This window comes from Oncorhynchus tshawytscha, linkage group LG26 (genome assembly GCF_018296145.1).
Source record: "Oncorhynchus tshawytscha isolate Ot180627B linkage group LG26, Otsh_v2.0, whole genome shotgun sequence".
NCBI lineage: Eukaryota > Metazoa > Chordata > Actinopteri > Salmoniformes > Salmonidae > Oncorhynchus > Oncorhynchus tshawytscha.
In genome coordinates, this window is record NC_056454.1 from 38351939 (window position 1) to 38373002 (window position 21064).

Consider the following 21064-nt stretch of genomic DNA (forward strand, 5'->3'; position numbering starts at 1 on the left):
GAAGGTAGTTGGGGTTTTCTCTTGATTTCTCTTCCCTCTCTACCCCAACCCCTTCTCTTCCTCATAGTTGTATCTATTTCTCTCTGATACATTTACTGAACAGGTGCTCCTTTCTGAAGGGATCACTTAGGTATATTTAGATTTTGAAACCTGAGAGCGCTGCCCTCTGATTGGCTGTTTGGACCACATGATAACCGGGGTGCCGCTGCACCTGTGAGCTGTCGCCCATCGTCTCTGTGGAGGGAAGTTGGGGAGGCTCTTTGGTGGCTTGGGAAACGATTTGACTATAAAGTAAACTGGTAAGCAAAAAAAATGAACTGAACATATTTCTTTCCTTTCTTCCTACCGCTGCAGCACACCCTCTGCATGTCCTTTGTTTGGGACTTTTTTTGGTACAATCTGTCTTCTGCTGCTCCAGTGGATTGTTTGGGGATAGTTAATCAAGGAATACGCCCAGGTCTGTGTCCTGGTTGAAGGAGTCTCAGAGTAGTGGACCTCCAGAGACCAACAGGGCTGTCAATGGAACAATGGAACACCCACAAGTTGGTTGCATTTTCCCCAACCTCTTCTGCTTCTGGTTTCTAGTCATTGTTGATGGAAATCTTTTATTATGTGAAGAGTTTGGGAGTGGAGCGCTAAAAAAGGGTAGTTAGTACAGCGGTCCTATATTTAACCTGCAGCCTCAGAAGGCATTGGAGCGCCGTTAGCTAAACAAAGCCAGCCAATCAGGCAGAGAGGTGTTAGCTTACATGACAAATAGCTGGAGCGATATGAGGACAGCTGTGCCAACCCTTCAGCCAGGAGGCGCAGGACTGCTCTAGAGGGGGTTTTGGGTGTCAAACCCTCAACAAAGCCTATAGGCCTGTGAAAAGCAGTCCAGTGCAACTTGGCCCGTGGTCACACCTTTTAGCTCTACCTGATCTTTATCCGACTGGGAATTTTGAATAGTATTTGTTTTTTTTGTCTGGGTTTGAAGGCAAAACGCAAAGTGGAATATCAGTTTGGGGCTCTAGTGGACGGCAAGTCAGCAGCTTCCTTTACTCTAAGGTCACTGGAAATACTACAGGAATCTTAACTGGGGTACAGCATGTTGCATTGGTTGGCATTCTGGCATTATTGTGTGTACATGTTACAATCAAATCAAAGTTTATTTGTTGCATACACAGATTAGCAGATGTTAAAGCAGGTGCAGCGAAATGCTTGGTTTCTAGCTCCAGCAGTGCAGCAAATGTCTAACAGTATAATACTAATACACAAATAATCCCTAAACAAAACAATGACAAAAGAAGAAGAAGAAACAAGAGATGAAGAAATATCAGAATATCATGTTACACACTTTGTGTGACAGACTTTGTTAGAGGGTTTTGTCCATATTCTGTCTTTGACTTTGGTGGTTTGGCTTAAAAAGCCACTGCAAGGCAGATTCTTAAAATATTTATGCTAATGTTGTCCTTCAGCCTCTGGTAAAGACACATTGTGTACCATAGTTTACTGGGAGGTGCTTCATTGAGAAATCAAATGATTGTTGTGTGTTTCAGGTAGACAACCCCTAAAACTGCATCATCATGGATGAGAATGAAGAATTTGAGGACGAGTTTGAGGAAGAGGAGATTTTCGAGGAAGAGGTAAGTAAATATTTTCTCACAAGATCGACACAACATACCATAGTTCTCTTCTGCATTTAACCCAACCTCTTTGAATCAGAGGGGTGCGGGGTTAGGCCTTGTGGGCCCTCCAAACTGGTCTTGGGGTCAATTCTATTCCAAATCAGTCAAGGAAAATTGGAAATGGAATCAGAATGTCAGTTTACTTACTTCCTGACTTGATCTGATTGTCATGGAATTGGCACCTCGACCCTGTTCCAAACCCTCTATGTTCTTAGGTCAGAGTTATATGGCTCCACTGGGCTTCTCTGGCCCCTGTACTGGTGGGTCTGCAAATTCAGTGGCCAGCTTTACTCAGTCCCTATGAATAGTAAACTTACTTTTGATACCACCCCAGTCAGCAATTCAGGAGGCCAGGCATCTCTGAGCTGTGAGGAGGGTTAGATCCTGTTTCAGTAGAACACCCATCTCCTTATATGCTAGCTAGCTAGAGACATGGCCCTGGCCAACACTGTACAGACCAGAGAACTGTAAATCAGACCACCCATTAAAATCAAAACCCCTGCCACTTTCCTCTTTTCCTGGACATTTTAAAGCCCAGTTATGAGCATAAAAAGCAATCACACCATTTTGTTTACAAGGACAATTGCACTTAAAGGCCCAGCGCAGTCAAAAATGATATATATATATATACATGTTCACAGAATGAGGTTGGAATAATACTGTGAAATTGTTTAAATTATGATAGTGCCCCTTTAGTGTAAAAGCTGTTTGAAAATACCGCCTGAAATTTCTGTCTGCTTTGGTGGGATAAAGTTTATCGCCTGTTGATGCCTGGTGACATCAACAGGCGGTAAATTAGTTAAATCATCAATAATAATGTCAGTTCTTAACCTCTCTGCCAATAAATGTTCAGTTTCCCCTCCCTACTCAGACCACTCCCAGACAGTCCTAGCGCAATTCTTGCTTGAGAAATGTCTCTTTGCTAGGAATTATATATATATATATATTCACCTTTTTAAGTTAAATCAATCACAGTAAGGCACTTAATTGTTACCCAGAAATGATTTGATTTTGAAACTAAAATATAGATATAGATAAAAAACTGTTTTAAGCAGTGCAAAGTTCAAATTGGGAAAACTTCTTCTTTAAAGCTACATAACTTTTTGGGCAACCAGACCAAATTCACATAGAAATGTGAGCTACAGATATGTCATTCTAATTGAAAGCAGGTCTAAGAAGCAGTAGATCTGTTCTATGTGCGCTATCTCTATGCTTCCCATTCTTAAGCTTCATTTTTGTGTCCTTTGCTTTCGGTTTTGAACACCAGCTTCAAACAGCTGAACATAAAATATTTGTGGTTATTGAAAACATATTTCACAGCAGTTTCGATGTTACAAAGATACTCTACGCAATGACTGCTTGTTTTGTCAGATAAACTGAAATTAGGCGAGCTATTAGAATTTTAGAAACCAGGAAATGGCAGAGCAGTTTCTGAATATTGCACCTTTAACTTGGTAGTTGATACATGTAGTAGAAGTACACTTTACCTGACCAACCACCTTATCCTAAAGACTCCCAGACAGCTATGGGCTTTGATGGTAGGAGCACACTGATGTAATAGGTCTAGTTGTTACACAACAGCCAGTGTGAAGACATTGCTGACATTCCTGCAGATACTGTAAATTCACATTAGGTTACACTGCACCGCAGATGCCTCAATGGAAGATTCTTAATCTAGAACATTTCTTACACCATTGGTGTAAAAGGTGTAGTAATGTTGTGATGTTCCATTCATAAGAATGATGGATTGATGGAAGGCCTGCAAGCTTGGGGAGCCGCCATTTTGTTGATACTGTAGATAGAATCAGTGAGATAATACTGTGCCTTTCTGCAAGAATGTGCAATAAAATATATTTTGAGCCGTTTAGCTGGCAGTTCTGGCCATTGTGTAGTATCACCATAATCCATATAGTCTATCCAAGTTTTTAAGGAAGTATTTTTATTCTTATTTCTTCGTGATGGTCCACTCTGTGCCAGAGCTTGAAAGTAGAAGACTAATAATGTAATATTTTATTTCCTGGTGAAATAGGATTTAAGTTAGGCTCGTATTTGTCTAAAAGTTAGCCTCGTATTCATCTAAACTTTATGTTGTTGATAACTTATAGGGGAATCGGAATCATTTCTTCTTATTGAAGATGTGGAAGAAACTTCTGATCTTTTATTGTTGCATTTGGAAATATAACCCCCCCATGTTTTTGTATACTTGTTTGTTGATATTTCATTATGGTTAGTAAGTGGTTATTAATATGGATGGTAAGTATTTAATATTCAGCATTTAACGAAAGCACTTCCTCTAAATAGTAATACATGGTTTTATAGCCTGTGTACCAGTCTCTCTTTAGCTAATCGTCTCCCTGTACTCCATGGCATGTGACAAAGACAAGGAGTGGCAAGAAGTGGAATGTTAGCTAAATAGACTGGTACTCAGCCTAATAGTCTTATGCTATGCTACTTTTCTCTCTTGACGTTAATCACATTTGAGAACTTTTCACAGTATATTGTTTTCCCAGTGTGAGAAACATTGACTCTAAGCTCTGAGCTGTGGCTGTTAAAAACTCTCTGGACAGCACAGCACTGGAGATACAAATTTAGCTGTGGACATCTATGGCACAGGCAGGCAGGGAGGGAGGGAGGGAGGGAGCGGGAGGATGGTGAGAAGGGTTGTGCTGCCTGTTTTAAATCACATGGCAGTATCACCAGTAGCCCAGGGTCTGCTAACTTCAATTTAGAATGTGCTTAGGAGGTAGATACAAGTCTTGAGAAACCGACAGCCAACCTGCACCTAGCTAGAGGAGGAATGCAGATCTAGGCTCTGTAGCAGCTCTGTAGCAGTAGGAGAATCTTAACCTGATCCAACTCCTTGCAAGATAGCACAAACAGATGTTGCATTTGAGATGTTTGAGATGACTGTTAGAGTTCAAGGTACTGTCACTTTCAACTGACAGGTCACTGGCTACAATTTAATCCTAGTTAAAGTTAGACACAGGCTATACAGGGAATATGTTTGGAATTCTTTTAGTTTAGTACAGTATGCTGCTCCGATTGAAACTGATTGTAGGATATTTATTAGTATAATCTCTAAATATTAAAAGAGTTTTATCTGTCTTGTTGATATTCACATTCATAACGGCTATTTAGAACAAGAACAATGGACTTGTAAATGTAATAACCAACATAAATAGCTAGTGAGGTCTTGTGAGGGTGTCTATGTTCCCAGGGATGGTCGGTCAGAGGGTTCTGTTGGTCAGACCTGGGTTCACTGCAAATACTATCTTTCACATTCTAATCTTTCACATCATTTTTGAAAAATGCCAGAGTTTGCCATTTTGCAACTGTTCTATTGTTTCCATTGTGCCAGACTAGCTCTGTCAAGACCAGCTAAATTATTACAAATGATTTCAAATAGTATTTGAACCCAGGTCTGGTCATAGGGCTCTGTCAGGCAGATGCAGAAGGCAGGCAGTCAGGCAGACAGAGAGTCAGTCAGTCAGTTGCTATTATAGGCTCCTGCTCCTCTTTCCCCCTGGAATAGGAGCTTCATTACACTGTTCAGTAATCACAGCATATTCCAGGCTCCAAAAGGAAACCTTTAAAGTCACTGGTGAGATCTGGGATACATGGGACTTTTTATTACATTATAGTGAATGTAATTACTATATAATTCTGGTAATTATCAAAGACTGTAGCTGAACTTTAAACGTTAGTGCAGAATATTTGATTTAGCTACTATAACCAGATTATTGATTTAGCTACTATAACCAGATTATTGACTTAGCTACTATAACCAGATTATTGACTTAGCTACTATAACCAGATTATTGATTTAGCTACTATAACCAGATTATTGATTTAGCTACTATAACCAGATAATTGACTCAGCTACTATAACCAGATAATTGACTTAGCTACTATAACCAGATAATTGACTTAGCGACTATAACCAGATAATTGATTTAGCTACTATAACCAGATTATTGATTTAGCTACTATAACCAGATTATTGACTTAGCTACTATAACCAGATAATTGACTTAGCTACTATAACCAGATAATTGACTTAGCTACTATAACCAGATAATTGTGGCAACAGTGCAGATGAGTATTAAGTCAGTATAATTATTACTGTTTGTCAGTGTTGTTTCCCGTATAAAAGGCTAACTGACTGTGTCAGTGAGAGTGGTGTGATGTACTTATGTAAACAAATATTTGAAAGTACTACTTAAGTAGTTTTTTGTACTTTACTTAACTATTCATATTTTTGACTTCTTTTACTTTTAATTCACTACATTCCTAAATAAAATGTTATACTTTTTACTCCCTACATTTTCCTTGACACCCAAAGTACTCGTTACATTTTTAATGTCATATCAAGACAGAAAAATAGTCCAATTCACTCACGAATCAAAATAACATCCCTGGTCTGAGGAATTTGAAATAATTTATACTTTTACTTTTAATACTTTTAGACTTTTACTCAAGTAGTATTTTACTGGGTGACTTTAACTTTTACTTGAGTCATTTTCTATGAAGGTATTTTTACTTTTACTGAAGTATAACTATTGGGTACTTGTTCCACCACTGGCCAGAGATCAGGGTATTATTGCAGCAGAGCTGGGAGAAAAACTCAATGCAAAACATTTGTGATACAGTATGTCTTCCTTTTACTTGTAATGGCGATTTTGAAACCTGCGAATTGTTCCTATATTTATAGTATTTTGAGGAGACGGTGACTTCGACCACCTCTCACCAGACCACATCTCGGGCAGCAGCGGTAACTCAACAGGTAGAAGACAACAGTGAATTAAACAGCACCAGCAGTTCATCATGCTGGGTACTTGCATGCCATGAGGGTTATTCCACCAACGAAGGAAAGGCACTCTACAAGAAAGGATACTGTTTAAAAAGCCATGTGTTTGTGGCCCCGTGGATTATTAAACAAACTCCCTTGTTTAACAATAATTCACAATTTACTCAAGTCGAGGAATATTTTTTTTGCCATTCCAAAAGTGAGTTCCCAAACAAAAAGGCGATTGTTTGGGTAATTCACAAATCACGACTTCATGTTAATTGTCCTCAGATGGCCCTAAGGCTAGTGAGTGATAGATGAAATAGCCCTCATATAGCCCGGTGTTGCTAAGTGATGCATGCAGTCGGTCAACTGTGAAACTGTGTGTCTTGCTATGCCCAACACTGCTTTTGTCCACTGGCTCATTCATGGCCAGTCCCTTCTTTAATTTGCTCAGTCTCCTATAATTTCCTTCATTCAGTCTCCTTTCCTTTCATTTCCTTGGTTCAGACTCCTTTCATTTCCTTGGATCAGTCTCCTTTCCTTCATTCAGTCTCCTTTCCTTTCATTTGCTTTCAGTCTCCTTTCCTTTCATTTCCTTTGTTTCATTCAGTCTCCTTTCATTTCCTTTCTTTCAGTCTCCTTTCCTTCATTCATTCTCATTTCTTTTCCTTCATTCAAGTCCCTTTCCCTCAGTTCCTGTACTTTTCTGTACCCTTGATAATATATCCTATCCTCTGTCCCTACAAGACCTTAACCAAGCCAACTCAATATTAGGAAGGTGTTCCTAGTATTTGGTGTACTCAGTGTAGTTCTCTAATCATTCCCTGTAATGGGCCTAGTTTTTCAAAAGCTATCTATCTGGATTTTGCCTATTGGATAGGATTAAATTAATTGAAATACAATGAATAGAATGGACAAATAATTGACTTCAATGGGGACTCTCGTTCTATTCATTCGATTTCTATGCAGTTAATCCTATCCTATAGGGGAAATCCAGATAACTTTTGAACAACTGGGCCCACATGATAGGGTGAAAAAACACCATTTGTAACTTAAGGTTATCCTTTTTTTGTTCACCATTGTATTGAATTCTTGCAAGTAAGTGCACTTGGTTGCAGAATAGCATGAACTAGCCTAAGCCATTGTTGCTTTAACACACAAGTGTCCTTTTTGTAAGAGTCTTATGATAGTCAAAATGTAATTCTAAATAATTTTTCGATGCTATAAATGTTATTATATACACGGCCTGTTCTAGCACTTGTTTACCCATGTATTTATATTATACCTACCTAGTACTACTCTTCCATTGTTACAGTAGTCAGGATTCCATCTTGTTTCTGATCTCTCTGTATTGTGTCACTAGCCTTTGTAAGTGGATTGTAAGTTGGAAGTGGATGTATACCTCTGGCCTGGTTTCCTATCATTAACGAACAACGGTCACGCAACTAACATCCTTTCTTCTATTTCCCAGCCTGGCGTTCCTGCGAGGAGAGTGGTCAGGAAGAAGGTTAAGGTGGACACCTCCAAGTTCATGACTCCTTACTTGGCCCACAGTCAGAAGATGCTGGACTTGTTCTCCTACGTAAGCAAGCCCAGGTCAACCAGGTCATGTTCATTATGGCAAGACGTAGCAAAACGTTTTGAAACGGAAAGGGAAAGTTTGTGTTTCTTATTGGACAAGTCCAAGTAGTACCTTCTCTGTTTCTGTCAGTTTTTATCAGTTTATAGCATAATGAACAAAACCCAGGTGAATGCTTCACCCCCACTGTTGTTCTGGCTCACCAGAGTTTGATTATGATGTTATGATGTTCCTATGTGTCCCTAACAGAACAAGTACCGTCATGCCTATGACAAGGCTAAGGGGAAACCCTATGCCATCACGGCTGACACCCCTGAGATGATGAGGATCAAGAAGGCTCAGGAGCAGCTGTCTGAGGTATGGGGGCCTCCATTCTCTTCTATTCTGTCCACTTTTCTGATAGATATCATATATATCAGTCTCAGTCAATTTCAAAAAGAAAATTGTTTAAACAACAACTTTTATTTTCTAACACTTGACTCATTGCCCCTACCAGGTGAAGTACCGCATGGAGGGCAATAAGGTCAGGTGTACCAGTTTGTATGATGGGGAGGCTAGAGAGATCGCCCATGTCAAGCATGTCTCTGAGCTGATCAGCAAGGTTCTGTACAGGGCAAAGTGGGATGAGACAAAGGACAGGTACCTGCTGCCCCCTGATGCCCCGGAACTTGTCCTGGCTGTGAAGAATGCTGCCAACTACAGCAAGGTATCGTCATACTGAACCCTACTCAGTCGTATGAGATTATAACAATATTTTATTTTTTTTCAATATTTTTTTTATTTTAATATTTTGTAGATTACTCAATTAAGATGACATTTTACTCAAAAAAAGGTAGCTAACTTGGTAGCTAAAAAGGTAGCTAAAAAGGCAAGCTAACTTGTCATTTTATTTTTCTGTGTGATCAGAAACTGTACAGGGAGCAATGGGATGAGGACAAGACCATGTGCTATCCTTACAGCGATTCTCCAGAGCTGCGCAGGGTGGCCAAGGCACAGGAGGTCCTCAGTGATGTGAGTACAGCAACTACAAACATATATTGTATTGTATTGTATTGTATTATATTCTTTACATAACTACACTTTTACTAGTAATTACAACAAGTTAATATCAGTGTTATTAGATCAGTTGTATCAGAGATTAAGATAGTTATGTTTGACTTAACAACATTCATTTCTTACTCTAACTGTTGTCAATCATAAATATCCTCCTAAACAACAATATTCCCAGAATACAGTCTCTGCGTCAGTCAGTCAGTCCGTTGGCTGAGCCATGAGTGTGGTGGTTCTCTTTTGTAATTCACTTAGAACAATGAATTGCTCACATCGCAGAAAGGCGCCCTACATCAATCACACTTCAGAAAAGTACAGTAACCACCCACCTTTTAAACCCTCTATTTTTTCTCTCTGAGCTTGTAGTTTTCTGTTACTCAGATGTCCCATATGGAACCATTTCCTTTGAGCAGATATATAGGATGCAATTAAAATGGTCACTGCTTTCGCTCTTTTTTTAAAGTGAGCTTCAGGTTTCCACTGATCCAGTTCATTTGTTTATCCAATTTATCCAGTTCATTTGTTTATCCAATTTATCCAATACCCTATCTCTGTGTCCAATAACCATGAAACTAGAGGTCCATCTCACCATTCTGTTCTGTTTTTCTCCTACTCTGTTCATCTCATCATTCAGTTCCTGTCACCATTCTGTTCATCTCAATATTCTGTTCATCTCAACCATCTGTTCATCTCACCATTCTGTTCTGTTTCAACCCTACTCGGCAGATCCTGTACAAGAAGGGGCATGCTGAGCGAACGGCAAAGTACACATCTCTGGCTGTCCCTAATGATATGGAGCTGGCCAAGAAAAATTTTGAACAGCGCAGTGACGTAAGTGCTTCTACACACACACACACACACACACACATACATCGACGATGGCTTCTCTGTCATTGTATCCATCAGTCACTCATCATCCTTGACAACATTATCATGTTGAACTGTATCATAGCCCTCAGCTATCGAGTCCTGACAGAGAGGGCAGGGGTGCTGTCAGTAACTGCTTGGCATGGGTGAAGTCTCACACCCCTCCAAGTCCCTCTCCAAGCCCTGCCGTCCCCAGCCCTGCTGTCCCCAGCCCTGCCGTCCCCAGCTCTGCTGTCCCCAGCCCTGCCGTCCTTGTCCCTGGGACACAGAAAGAGATAACTGCCACCTGCTCCATGATATTACTGGAGGGCAGCAGCCCTGTTCTGGACACAGAAAGGGATAACTGGCACCTGCTCCATGATATTACTGGAGGGCAGCAGCCCTGTTCTGGACACAGAAAGGCATAACTGGCACCTGCTCCATGATATTACTGGAGGGCAGCAGCCCTGTTCTGGACACAGAAAGGCATAACTGGCACCTGCTCCATGATATTACTGGAGGGCAGCAGCCCTGTTCTGGACACAGAAAGGCATAACTGGCACCTGCTCCATGATATTACTGGAGGGCAGCAGCCCTGTTCTGGACACAGAAAGGCATAACTGGCACCTGCTCCATGATATTACTGGAGGGCAGCAGCCCTGTTCTGGACACAGAAAGGCATAACTGGCACCTGCTCCATGATATTACTGGAGGGCAGCAGCCCTGTTCTGGACACAGAAAGGCATAACTGGCACCTGCTCCATGATATTACTGGAGGGCAGCAGCCCTGTTCTGGACACAGAAAGGGAGCAACGTATCATTTTGTTTAGAATGATTTTTTAAGGAACACTTTGACTGTATATTTGTTGTCTTTCTTGATTGTTTCATACCATATTTGTGCTGTAGTTATTGAGGCAAAGCTTTAATTCTTCTTACTGTAGTTATTGATGCAAAGCTTTAATTCTTCTTACTGTAGTTATTGAGGCAAAGCTTTAATTCTTCTTACTGTAGTTATTGAGGCAAAGCTTTAATTCTTCTTACTGTAGTTATTGAGGCAAAGCTTCAGTTCTTCTTACTGTAGTTATTGAGGCAAAGCTTTAATTCTTATTACTGTAGTTATTGAGGCAAAGCTTTAATTCTTCTTACTGTAGTTATTGAGGCAAAGCTTGAATTCTTATTACTGTAGTTATTGAGGCAAAGCTTTAATTCTTCTTACTGTAGTTATTGAGGCAAAGCTTGAATTCTTCTTACTGTAGTTATTGAGGCAAAGCTTGAATTCTTCTTACTGTAGTTATTGAGGCAAAGCTTGAATTCTTCTTATTGTAGTTATTGAGGCAAAGCTTCAGTTCTTCTTATTGTAGTTATTGAGGCAAAGCTTAAGTTCTTATTACTGTAGTTATTGAGGCAAAGCTTTAATTCTTATTACTGTAGTTATTGAGGCAAAGCTTTAATTCTTCTTATTGTAGTTATTGAGGCAAAGCTTTAGTTCTTATTACTGTAGTTATTGAGGCAAAGCTTGAATTCTTCTTACTGTAGTTATTGAGGCAAAGCTTTAATTCTTCTTATTCTAAATTACCCCAATGTCTGACTTTTCCTTGCCTTTATCTTGCAGCTCAAGTACCATGAGGACTACAACAAGAACGTCAAGGGCCACTGGTGTGAGACGCCCTACATTGAGGTGGCTGTTGCCAGGGTAGCTATGGACAACCTTAGCAATGTAAGAGCCCACTATCTTGTAGCATATGATTAGTTATTGGCATGGTGACAAAACATTGTGTTCATCAAATCATAACACATTTAATATCTATATTTAATCCATTTGTCTTTTTTCATTTCAGAAAATGTACACGGCTGCGTATGAGGACATAAAAGACCAAATCAATTTTATGCAAACCGAGACGCCAGAATACAAACAGCACAAGAAGGCTGGTCACGCTGCTAGCTCGGTGAGTCTATAAGCCCTCAGAGGGACATAAAGGAGATCACACACACGACACACACACAAAAACACACTCACGTACACTCACACACACATCAAACCAACTAGCTAATCAACCAACCAAACAGCCACCTACTGCTTCTCTCAGAGAAAGGAAGCAGGGTAAGTGAGTGTATTTTTATAGATCCATCTGATGCGGCAGCAGGCAGATAGACACACTGGGTTGACCTGTGACCTTGTCTGATCAGAGCGTCACTCAAAACCATGACTCTTTTGTCACGCAGACATCAGGATGTGTCCACACATGTTCCGTACTCAGATAAATGACAAATAGTTGTCTTGTCAGACAGTAGTTGAAAGACATTCAGGCTATGCCGTAGCTAGTAACACAACTCTAGCTTTCGTGAAGGAGCCACTGTTTCTTAGCACTTATCAATCAAATGTAAACACTCTTCACACCGCGGCTTCATTCACATACCAACGCATGCTGACATGTCAATCCAAAATCTGCTATGGTGATGAGTAATCGTATTAACCTTTCCATGAATCGCTGTATCACAGTAAAATTAACACATCATGTATTGACTTGTGCCCATTTTTCTCTCCTCAGATCAAATACAAGAAGGATTACGAGAACAGCAAATCGGTAGCTGACTACAACGTTCTCCCAGCCACAGACAACCCTCTGCTCAGGCAGCTGAGATACGCTGGCACCATCTTGAGTGACGTAAGTGTCTAAGTCGGGAGACTGAACCATTGGTCCAAACAGGTGTCATACTGAAATAGACAGAAGTTACAGGAAGCTAAACAATCACATTTCTTCTATGAGAGGCAGTCATTAGTTACAGAAAACCATTCAGTATCCCATCCCATATTCTAGCTGATTACAACAGTTCTCTTTCATCTCTGTTCTCAACAGTCGCTACTCGTGTTTCAAATGAGCTTGTATGGTGTTTATTAGTACACTTTTAGCTAGACAGTTGGCAGTTTGTTAGACAGGGTAACGGTTTTAACAGCAGATTCCCATTAGTTAAGTGGTAACGGTGAGTAATGGGGAACCCCCTTTAACTTAATCATCATATTACTGGGGATAATTCTGACAACGTGGATGCCTGTATACTATAGTTAACCGACTGGAGGTGTAACATGACCCCAAGCACTACTTTAATGAGTCTACTTAGTTACTAGTCACTCACTATCAATTTGTGTTAAAAATTACTGTAGCTATTCACAGAACCTTATATTTGGATATAAGATCCTTTTGAAGAAGTTCATCGATTGAAAGCCAAATAACTTTGATTTGTATTTGAGATGTATAACTCTAGTTTAGTGTCATTATTTTCTGTTCAACATTTCTCCTCTGATCACTACCTTTGCAGAAAGTCTACAAGGCCAGCTATGAGAAATCGAGGGGGTCAAGTATCAACTACTGTGACACGCCCAAGTTCAAGATGGACTCTGTTGTACAACAGTTCAGTGACGTGAGTATTCCCTTCACTGATGTTGTTGATAATGTTTTTAATGTTTTAATTGTTCAACAAATCATTGTACCGTAAGAATGGCAGCAACAAGCTTAACTGAACTTTCAAAGTGGATTTCCTTTATTCATTGTACAGTTGAAGTCTGAAGTTTCCACACACTTAGGTTGGAGTCATTAAAACTCGTGTTTCAACCACTCCACAAATTTCTTGTTAACAAACTATAGTTTTGGCAAGTCGGTTAGGACATCTACTTTGTGCATGAGACAAGTCATTTTTCCAACAATTCTTTACTTTACAGACAGGTTATTTCACACATAATTCACTGTATCACAATTCCAGTGGGTCAGAAGTTTACATACACTAAGTTGACTGTGCCTTTATCACAGCTTGCAAAATTCCATAAAATGATGTCATGGCTTTAGAAGCTTCTGATAGGCTAATTGACATCATTTGAGTCATTTGGAGGTGTACCTGTGGATGTATTTCAAGGCCTACCTTAAAACTCAGTGCCTCTGCTTGACATCACAGGAAAATCAAAAGAAATCAGCCAAGACCTCAGAAAAAGATTATAGATCTCCACAAGTCTGGTTCATCCTTGGGAGAAATGTTCAAACACCTGAAGTTACCAGGTTCATCTGTATAAACAATAGTACGCAAGTATAAACACCATGGGACCACGCAGCCGTCATACCGCTCAGGAAGGAGACGCGTTCTGTCTCCTTGAGATTAACGTACTTTGGTGCGAAAAGTGCAAATCAATCCCAGAACAACAGCAAAGGACCTTATGAAGATGCTGGAGGAAATAGGTACAGAAGTATCTATATCCACAGTAAAACGAGTCCTATATCGACATAACCTGAAAGGCCGCTCAGCAAGGAAGAAGCCACTGCTCCAAAACCGCCATAAAAAAGCCAGACAACGGTTTGCAACTGCACATGGGGACAAAGATCGTACTTTTTGGAGAAATGTCCTCTGTTCTGATGAAACAAAAATAGAACTGATTGGCCATAATGACCATCGTCATGTTTGGAGGAAAAAGGGGGAGGCTTTCAAGCTGAAGAACACCATCCCAACCATGAAGCACGGGGTGGCAGCATCATGTTGTGGGGGTGCTTTGCTGCAGGAGGGACTGGTGCACTTCACAAAATAGATGGCATCATGAGGGAGAAAAATTATGTGGATATATTGAAGCAACATCTCAATACATCAGTCAGGAAGTTAAAGCTTGGTCACAAATGGGTCTTCCAAATGGACAATGACCCCAAGCATACTTCCAAAGTTGTGGCAAAATGGCTTAAGGACAACAGGGTCAAGGTATTGGAGTGGCCATCACAAAGCCCTGACCTCAATCCCATAGAAAATTTGTTGGCAGAACTGAAAAAGCGTGTGCGAGAAAGGAGGCCTACAAACCTGACTCCAGCTCTGTCAGGATGAATGGTCCAAAATTCACCCAACTTATTGTGGAAAGCTTTTGGAAGGCTACCCGAAATGTTTGACCCAAGTTAAACAATTTAAAGGCAATGCTACCAAATACTAATTGAGTGTATGTAAACTTCTGACCCACTGGGAATGTGATGAAAGAAATAAAAGCTGAAATAAATCATTCTCTCTACTATTATTCTGACATTTCACATTCTTAAAATAAAGTGGTAATCCTAACTGACCTAAAACAGGGATTGTTTACTAAGAATTAATGTGAGGAATTTTGAAAACTGAGTTTAAATGTATTTGGCTAAGGTGTATGTAAATTTCCGACTTCAACTGTATTGTTTGAGGCAAATGGATCTTACATGGATTCATGTGTACTTCTTCTGTCCCCCCTCACAGGCACATTATAAAGACAAGTATGAGAATGAGGTGAAGGGCCACTATATTGGCAGCTATGAGGATATCTACACACAACACTGCAAGAAAATGGAGGAGATCAAGAGCGAAGTAAGTGGTGGTTTTGTCTTGTTTTCTCCTCTATTACATGGATAAGAGTAAAACATTGGTTTTGTCTTGTTTTCTCCTCTATTACATGGATAAGAATAAAACATTGGTTTTGTCTTGTTTTCTCCTCTAATAAGGGAATAGGGTGTCATTTGGGATGCACACATTGTATTTTTACTGTACGACAGGTCTGAATGATTAGAAAGTAACAGTCTTTTCTTTTGTCTTTTCAGCAAAACTACAAAGCTGATTATGAGGACATCAAGACAAGATGTTTCTATCCTCAAACCATGTCACCAGAATATGAAGCTCATAAGAAAGTTGCCCAGTGTAAAGATGTAAGGAAATGGTGGAAACTAGAACCAGTCAGTTGCAGTATGATGAGCATGGACAAGACCTTTCCATTGAACATTAGATTGACAGAATTATTTGATTTTGGTTAACATTGTCTTCATTTTGTTCTTGGTATTGATATGATATATTTAAGCAATAATGCACGAGGGGGTGAGGTATATGGCCAATATACCATGGCCAAGGGCTGTTCTTGTGCACAATGCAATGCGGAGTGCCTGGATACAGCCCTTAGCAGTGATATATTGGTCATATACCACAAACACCTGAGGTGCTTTATTGCTATTATAAACTACTTACCAACATATTTAGAGCAGTAAAATTAACCGTTTTGTCATACCTGTGGTATACGGTCTGATATACCATGGCTGTCAGTCAACCAGCATTCAGGGCTCGAACCATCCAGTTTATAAATGACATCTTTCATGTGTGTTGTTTCATTTTGCAGAAAGTGTACCGGCAACATCCGGGTACGGTGAAGTTTACGCAAGTGACAGACTCGCCTGTTCAAGTGCAAGCTGCCATCAACGCCAAACAGCTGAGTGACGTATGTATTCAACTTTTACTACAGACCAGACGATTATTAAGTTCAATATTAACTAGTTACGCTATAGAATTACAATTACATCTGTCTGTCTAGCTTAGAAAATAGGTATGTTGACCTCAGTGGGACAACCTGTTTAAAATATGTGACATCATTTTGTTAGAGTTTATGAACAAAGGCTGGAAAAGAGATGTCGGTTGAGCCGTTGCCATGACACTAAAGGTTCTTGATAGCTGTTGCTTGAAAATGTGCTCATTCATCTACACAGCACTTTTTGTGTTTGTTTATTTAACTTTATTTAACTGGGCAAGTCAGTTAAGAACATATTCTTATTTACAATGACGGCCTACCCCGGCCAAACCCGGACAACGCTGGATCAATTGTGCTCCGCTCTATGGGACTCCCAATCACATCCAGTTGTGATACAGCCTGGATTCGAAACAGGGTGTCTGTAGTGACACCTCTAGCATTGCCAAGTCACAGTTGTAAATGAGAACTTGTTCTCAACTGGCCTACCTGGTTAAATAAAGGTGAAATTTAAAAAATAAATAAACTGAGATGCTGTGCCTTAGACCACTGCGCCACTCTGGAGCCCCACATAACCCAGCTGTCTTCCTGCAAACGCCATGGAAACCAGAGAGCCCTATCTCTCTCTCTGTAGTATTAATAGCAACATGCGTTCAGTCTGATGAAAATAACCCCTAGTCTCTTGAGAGGAGGGGGGGCTGACAGTTGAGACAACTCTTGGCTTCCTACTCCTCACAGACAGGCAGCACTGCCCTCTAGTGGTGTGAAACAACCCCGGTAGTACTCATCTAATTCACAAGGAGTCACTATAGCTCTACTCAGCTCTATGCACTGCCAACAGTACATTTTACCTGACTGTGCTGTATTTTCATGTGTATTCATGTGGTTCTTCCTCTGTTTTCCAGCTCAACTATCACGCAGCGTATGAGTTGGATAAGTTTAAGTGTGCCCTGCCCCCAGACTACCCCTTCTTCATCCAGTCCAGAGCCAATGCATATAACCTTAGTGATGTAAGTGCAATTCTGTTGATGATAATGTTGGTCATGTTCTGTTGGTGATTATGTAGAACATTTTACTTTTGCGATAATGTTCTGTTGATGATACTGTAGATAAGGGTTTTAATTGAATTTGTTATAAGGTGATTAGAAAATTCTGTGCTTGTATTGACATAATTTCACAGTCATTGTATTTGGTTATTGTTGACCCTCATTGGATAAACCCTCCTGATCTTTAATTGTATGATACTAATATCCTAAATGCGTTTATTCCCTCTGTGCAGAGTTGTTATAGGCATGAGTGGGAGAACGTGAAAGCCAAGCAGTTCGAGGTCAAGGGTGATGCTATCTCGATCCTTGCAGCCCGTGCCCACACAAACATAGCGAGTGATGTGAGTAGGCATGCACTGAAATTAACATCTACACATACATGTAATGTTATTGTTCATACTGATCAATGCTGACTGTTTCCTTTTGTATCCTGTGTAGTAAAGGCCTTGACATGCTCTTTGCCCTCAGGTCAAATACAAGAAGGAATTTGAGAAGAACAAGGGAAAGATGGTGGGAGCCCTCAGCATCCATGACGACCCCAAGATTCTACACTCCATGCACGTGGCCAAAATCCAGAGTGATGTAAGTCATTTTTCCTTCCCAAGGACTACAGATTAGACTACAAATGAGCTGTCTATCATAATCTGGAACATTTACAAAAATGTTCGTTAAAGTACATTGTTAAAGTACAAGTACATACCCTGTCAAATAAACCTAATAAAGTAGATTCCACTGAGTTTTGGTATAAAACAGAAAGATGAGGACTGTGTCTGTCAGTGTGAAAGGGCTATTAGGGCTCACTGTGACTCATCTCAACTTTATATTAAGTAAACACTTTTTTGTCATGGAGAGAATGTCGTGCCTCACCTTCTAATTGTCTCAAACTCTCTCCACAGCGCGAGTACAAGAAGAACTATGAGAAGACAAAAACCAAGTACATCACCACGCTGGACATGATGTCTAACACCCTGGCCAAGAAGTCCCAGGGTATCGCCAGCATGGCCGGCTACAGGACCATCCACAACCGCTACCTCCTTCCTCATGACGCCATGTCCCTGGACCTGGCCAAGAAGGCCAACATCATCCAGAGTGACGTAAGATTCATCTGATGGATTGATCACATTGATTGATTGATTGGTCTAATTGATTTGTTTATTAATGTGTTCATTAATTGATTGGTTTGGTTTTATCCTAGTAAACATCTGGGGAAAAGGTTATAATAGCATTGCAGCATTATACAGTGTAAATATAAAGAAAGTTATTCTCACACTACTTTATGACTCCTTCCTTCACTACAGAATGAATACCATTCAGACTACAACAACTCCACCAAGGGCTCTGGTTGGGTCGCCTTCGGCTCCATGGAAGTGGAGAAGGCCAAGAAAGCTGGAGATATCCTCAATGAGGTAGCTACCACTACACGATCTAGTTTAATATACCGCTCTAGTTGTCATAATGCAGTAAATACACAGGAAGCCGTACTCACCAGAGCTCTCACAATAGAAACAGCATTAGTTGTAATATATTTTTAATTGTGTAAAGTCTTTTCTCGCCTTGACAAGTTAAAAACACATTGGTTTAATCTGCTTTGACATAATATTTGCACCCTTTTGATCCTCCACTTCAGAGAAAGTACCGTCAGCACCCAGACACTGTCCCCTTCACCTCCATCGCTGATCACCCCGTCATGATGCAGGCCCAGGTCAACCAGATAATGAGGAGTGATGTGAGTTTTATTGCATGATAGTATGGACATTGTGATCTGTCTTCATTCCCGAACACAGATTCATCTCAGTGCTGGATGAAAAAGCTATTTCAACTGAGCTTCTGTGTCGAGTAAACTGGGTAATTCATGAAGGTTACATGCTGTATTCAACTTAGTACAAATCTTTTATATCACTAATTCATTTCTGTGGATGGAAAACCTATTTTAGGGTTTGTGTAGCTACTAATTTGAATGAGTATTCTTCTTCCCTTGCAGCTTCACTACAAGAAGGGTCTAGAGGAGATCCACCAGAAGTACTCGCTGCCCCATAATGACCCCCAGTTCCTTCAGGCCAAATGCAACGCCTACAACATCAGCAAGGTATTGTTGACCAAGACTGATAACTTGTGCCTTATATTCATATTTCATTTAATGAATTATCAAATGTATTATCGTCGCCTGCCCACTACTCTACAGTGTTTAGACATCTTTCCTCTCAATGCTGCTGTGCCTTCTTGGGTGTACGCTACATGCATTTACTGTGTTATATTATTAGTGTCTCATGGAAATAGTGTATGCATTTACCGTATTGGTTTATTTCAGAACTACTACAAGCAGAGCTGGGAGGAAACCATTGCAAAAGGCTACGACATGAGGCCAGATGCTATCTCTGTCATCCATGCTAAGCACGGCAGACACATTGCCAGTGATGTAAGTACACAATAAATTGCCAGGACAACATCAACTCAAATCGAATTTGTTTGGTCGCATACACATATTTAGCAGATATTTAGCGAAATGTTTGTGTTCCTAGCTCCAACAGTGCAGTAATATCTAACAATACACAACAATACACACACATTTTAAACGTAAAATAATGGAATTAATAAATATAGAAATAGAAATATTAGGATGAGCAATGTCCAAATTGTATGTATGTGTGTGTATATATATATATATATATATATATATATATATATATATACAGTACTAGTCAACAGTTTGGACACACCTACTCATTCAAGGGTTTTTCTTTATTTTACTATTTTCGACATTGTAGAACTATGAAATAACACATAGGGAATCATGTAGTAACCAAAAAGTGTTAAACAAATCAAAATATATTTGAGATTTGAGATTCTTCAAATTAGCCACCCTTTGCCTTGATGACAGCTTTGCACACTCTTGGCATTCTCTCAACCAGCTTCATGAGGTAGTCACCTGGAATTTAAATTAACAGTGGTGCCTTGTTCAATGTTAATTTTTGGAATTTCTTTCCTTCTTAATGCATTTAGGACAATCACTTATGTTGTGACAAGGTACAGTAGGGGTGGTATATACAGAAATTAGCCCTATTTGGTAAAATACCAAGTTCATATTATGGCAAGAGCAGCTCAAATAAGCAAGAGAAACGACAGTCCATCAATACTTTAAGACATGAAGGTCAGTCAATCTGGAACATTTCAAGAAATGATATACTGTACATATGAAGTGGGTAAAACAGTATGTAAATATTATTTAAACTGTGACCAGCGTTACATTATTAAAGTGGCCAGTGTTCCGTGACTATGTACATAGGGCAGCAGCCTCTACGGTGCATGGTAGAGTAACCAGGTGGTCACACTCTATTAAGTTCAGAGTAGGGTACTGGGTGGGGGCTATACAGTAAATAATACACATATAGGCTACGTTGAATAGGGTCACATCTGATAATTATTTTACTTCTTCCTTTCAGATCCAGTACAAGAAAGACTATGTGAAGGGAAAGGGCAAACAAATCGGCTGCCGCACTCTTCAGGACGACCCCTTACTGGTGCACTACATGGAGGTGGCCAGGTTGCAGAGTGACAAGAACTACAAGAAGGACTTCCACAAGTCCAAGCTGAAGTTCCACTCTCCAGTTGACATGATGAGTGTTGTACATGCCAAGCACGCCTCCACAGTGCAGACCTTTGCTGGCTACAGGAAGATCCAGCACCACTACAGTCTTCTGCCTGGGGCCATGAACCTTGAGCTGGCTCGCACCATGAACACCAATGCCAGTGATGTAAGTAGTTTGACTCCTACACAGGGAAAGAACAATAGGATTTCCCGCACTGGCCTGAAGG

At 40.2% G+C, this 21064-nt stretch overlaps 1 protein-coding gene across 5 annotated transcripts in view; it reads left to right on the forward strand.

Annotated features, from left to right (window-relative positions):
* Nucleotides 1-224: 224 nt before the first annotated feature.
* Nucleotides 225-21064, forward strand: part of LOC112224863 (nebulin-like) — a 93772-nt gene continuing 72932 nt past the window's right edge. For all 5 annotated transcript variants that reach the window (XM_042306584.1, XM_042306585.1, XM_042306587.1 and 2 more), the window contains exons 1-24: nucleotides 225-299; nucleotides 1539-1625; nucleotides 6379-6450; nucleotides 7928-8038; nucleotides 8285-8392; nucleotides 8532-8741; nucleotides 8942-9046; nucleotides 9812-9916; nucleotides 11544-11648; nucleotides 11770-11877; nucleotides 12481-12597; nucleotides 13250-13351; nucleotides 15179-15286; nucleotides 15517-15621; nucleotides 16083-16181; nucleotides 17111-17215; nucleotides 17485-17592; nucleotides 17720-17833; nucleotides 18148-18345; nucleotides 18550-18657; nucleotides 18879-18977; nucleotides 19233-19337; nucleotides 19560-19667; nucleotides 20692-21003. In XM_042306584.1, coding sequence (XP_042162518.1) covers nucleotides 1566-1625; nucleotides 6379-6450; nucleotides 7928-8038; nucleotides 8285-8392; nucleotides 8532-8741; nucleotides 8942-9046; nucleotides 9812-9916; nucleotides 11544-11648; nucleotides 11770-11877; nucleotides 12481-12597; nucleotides 13250-13351; nucleotides 15179-15286; nucleotides 15517-15621; nucleotides 16083-16181; nucleotides 17111-17215; nucleotides 17485-17592; nucleotides 17720-17833; nucleotides 18148-18345; nucleotides 18550-18657; nucleotides 18879-18977; nucleotides 19233-19337; nucleotides 19560-19667; nucleotides 20692-21003 — 2772 coding nt within the window. In that variant the 5' untranslated portion in view covers nucleotides 225-299; nucleotides 1539-1565. The remainder of the gene's footprint in view (nucleotides 300-1538; nucleotides 1626-6378; nucleotides 6451-7927; nucleotides 8039-8284; nucleotides 8393-8531; nucleotides 8742-8941; nucleotides 9047-9811; nucleotides 9917-11543; nucleotides 11649-11769; nucleotides 11878-12480; nucleotides 12598-13249; nucleotides 13352-15178; nucleotides 15287-15516; nucleotides 15622-16082; nucleotides 16182-17110; nucleotides 17216-17484; nucleotides 17593-17719; nucleotides 17834-18147; nucleotides 18346-18549; nucleotides 18658-18878; nucleotides 18978-19232; nucleotides 19338-19559; nucleotides 19668-20691; nucleotides 21004-21064) is intronic.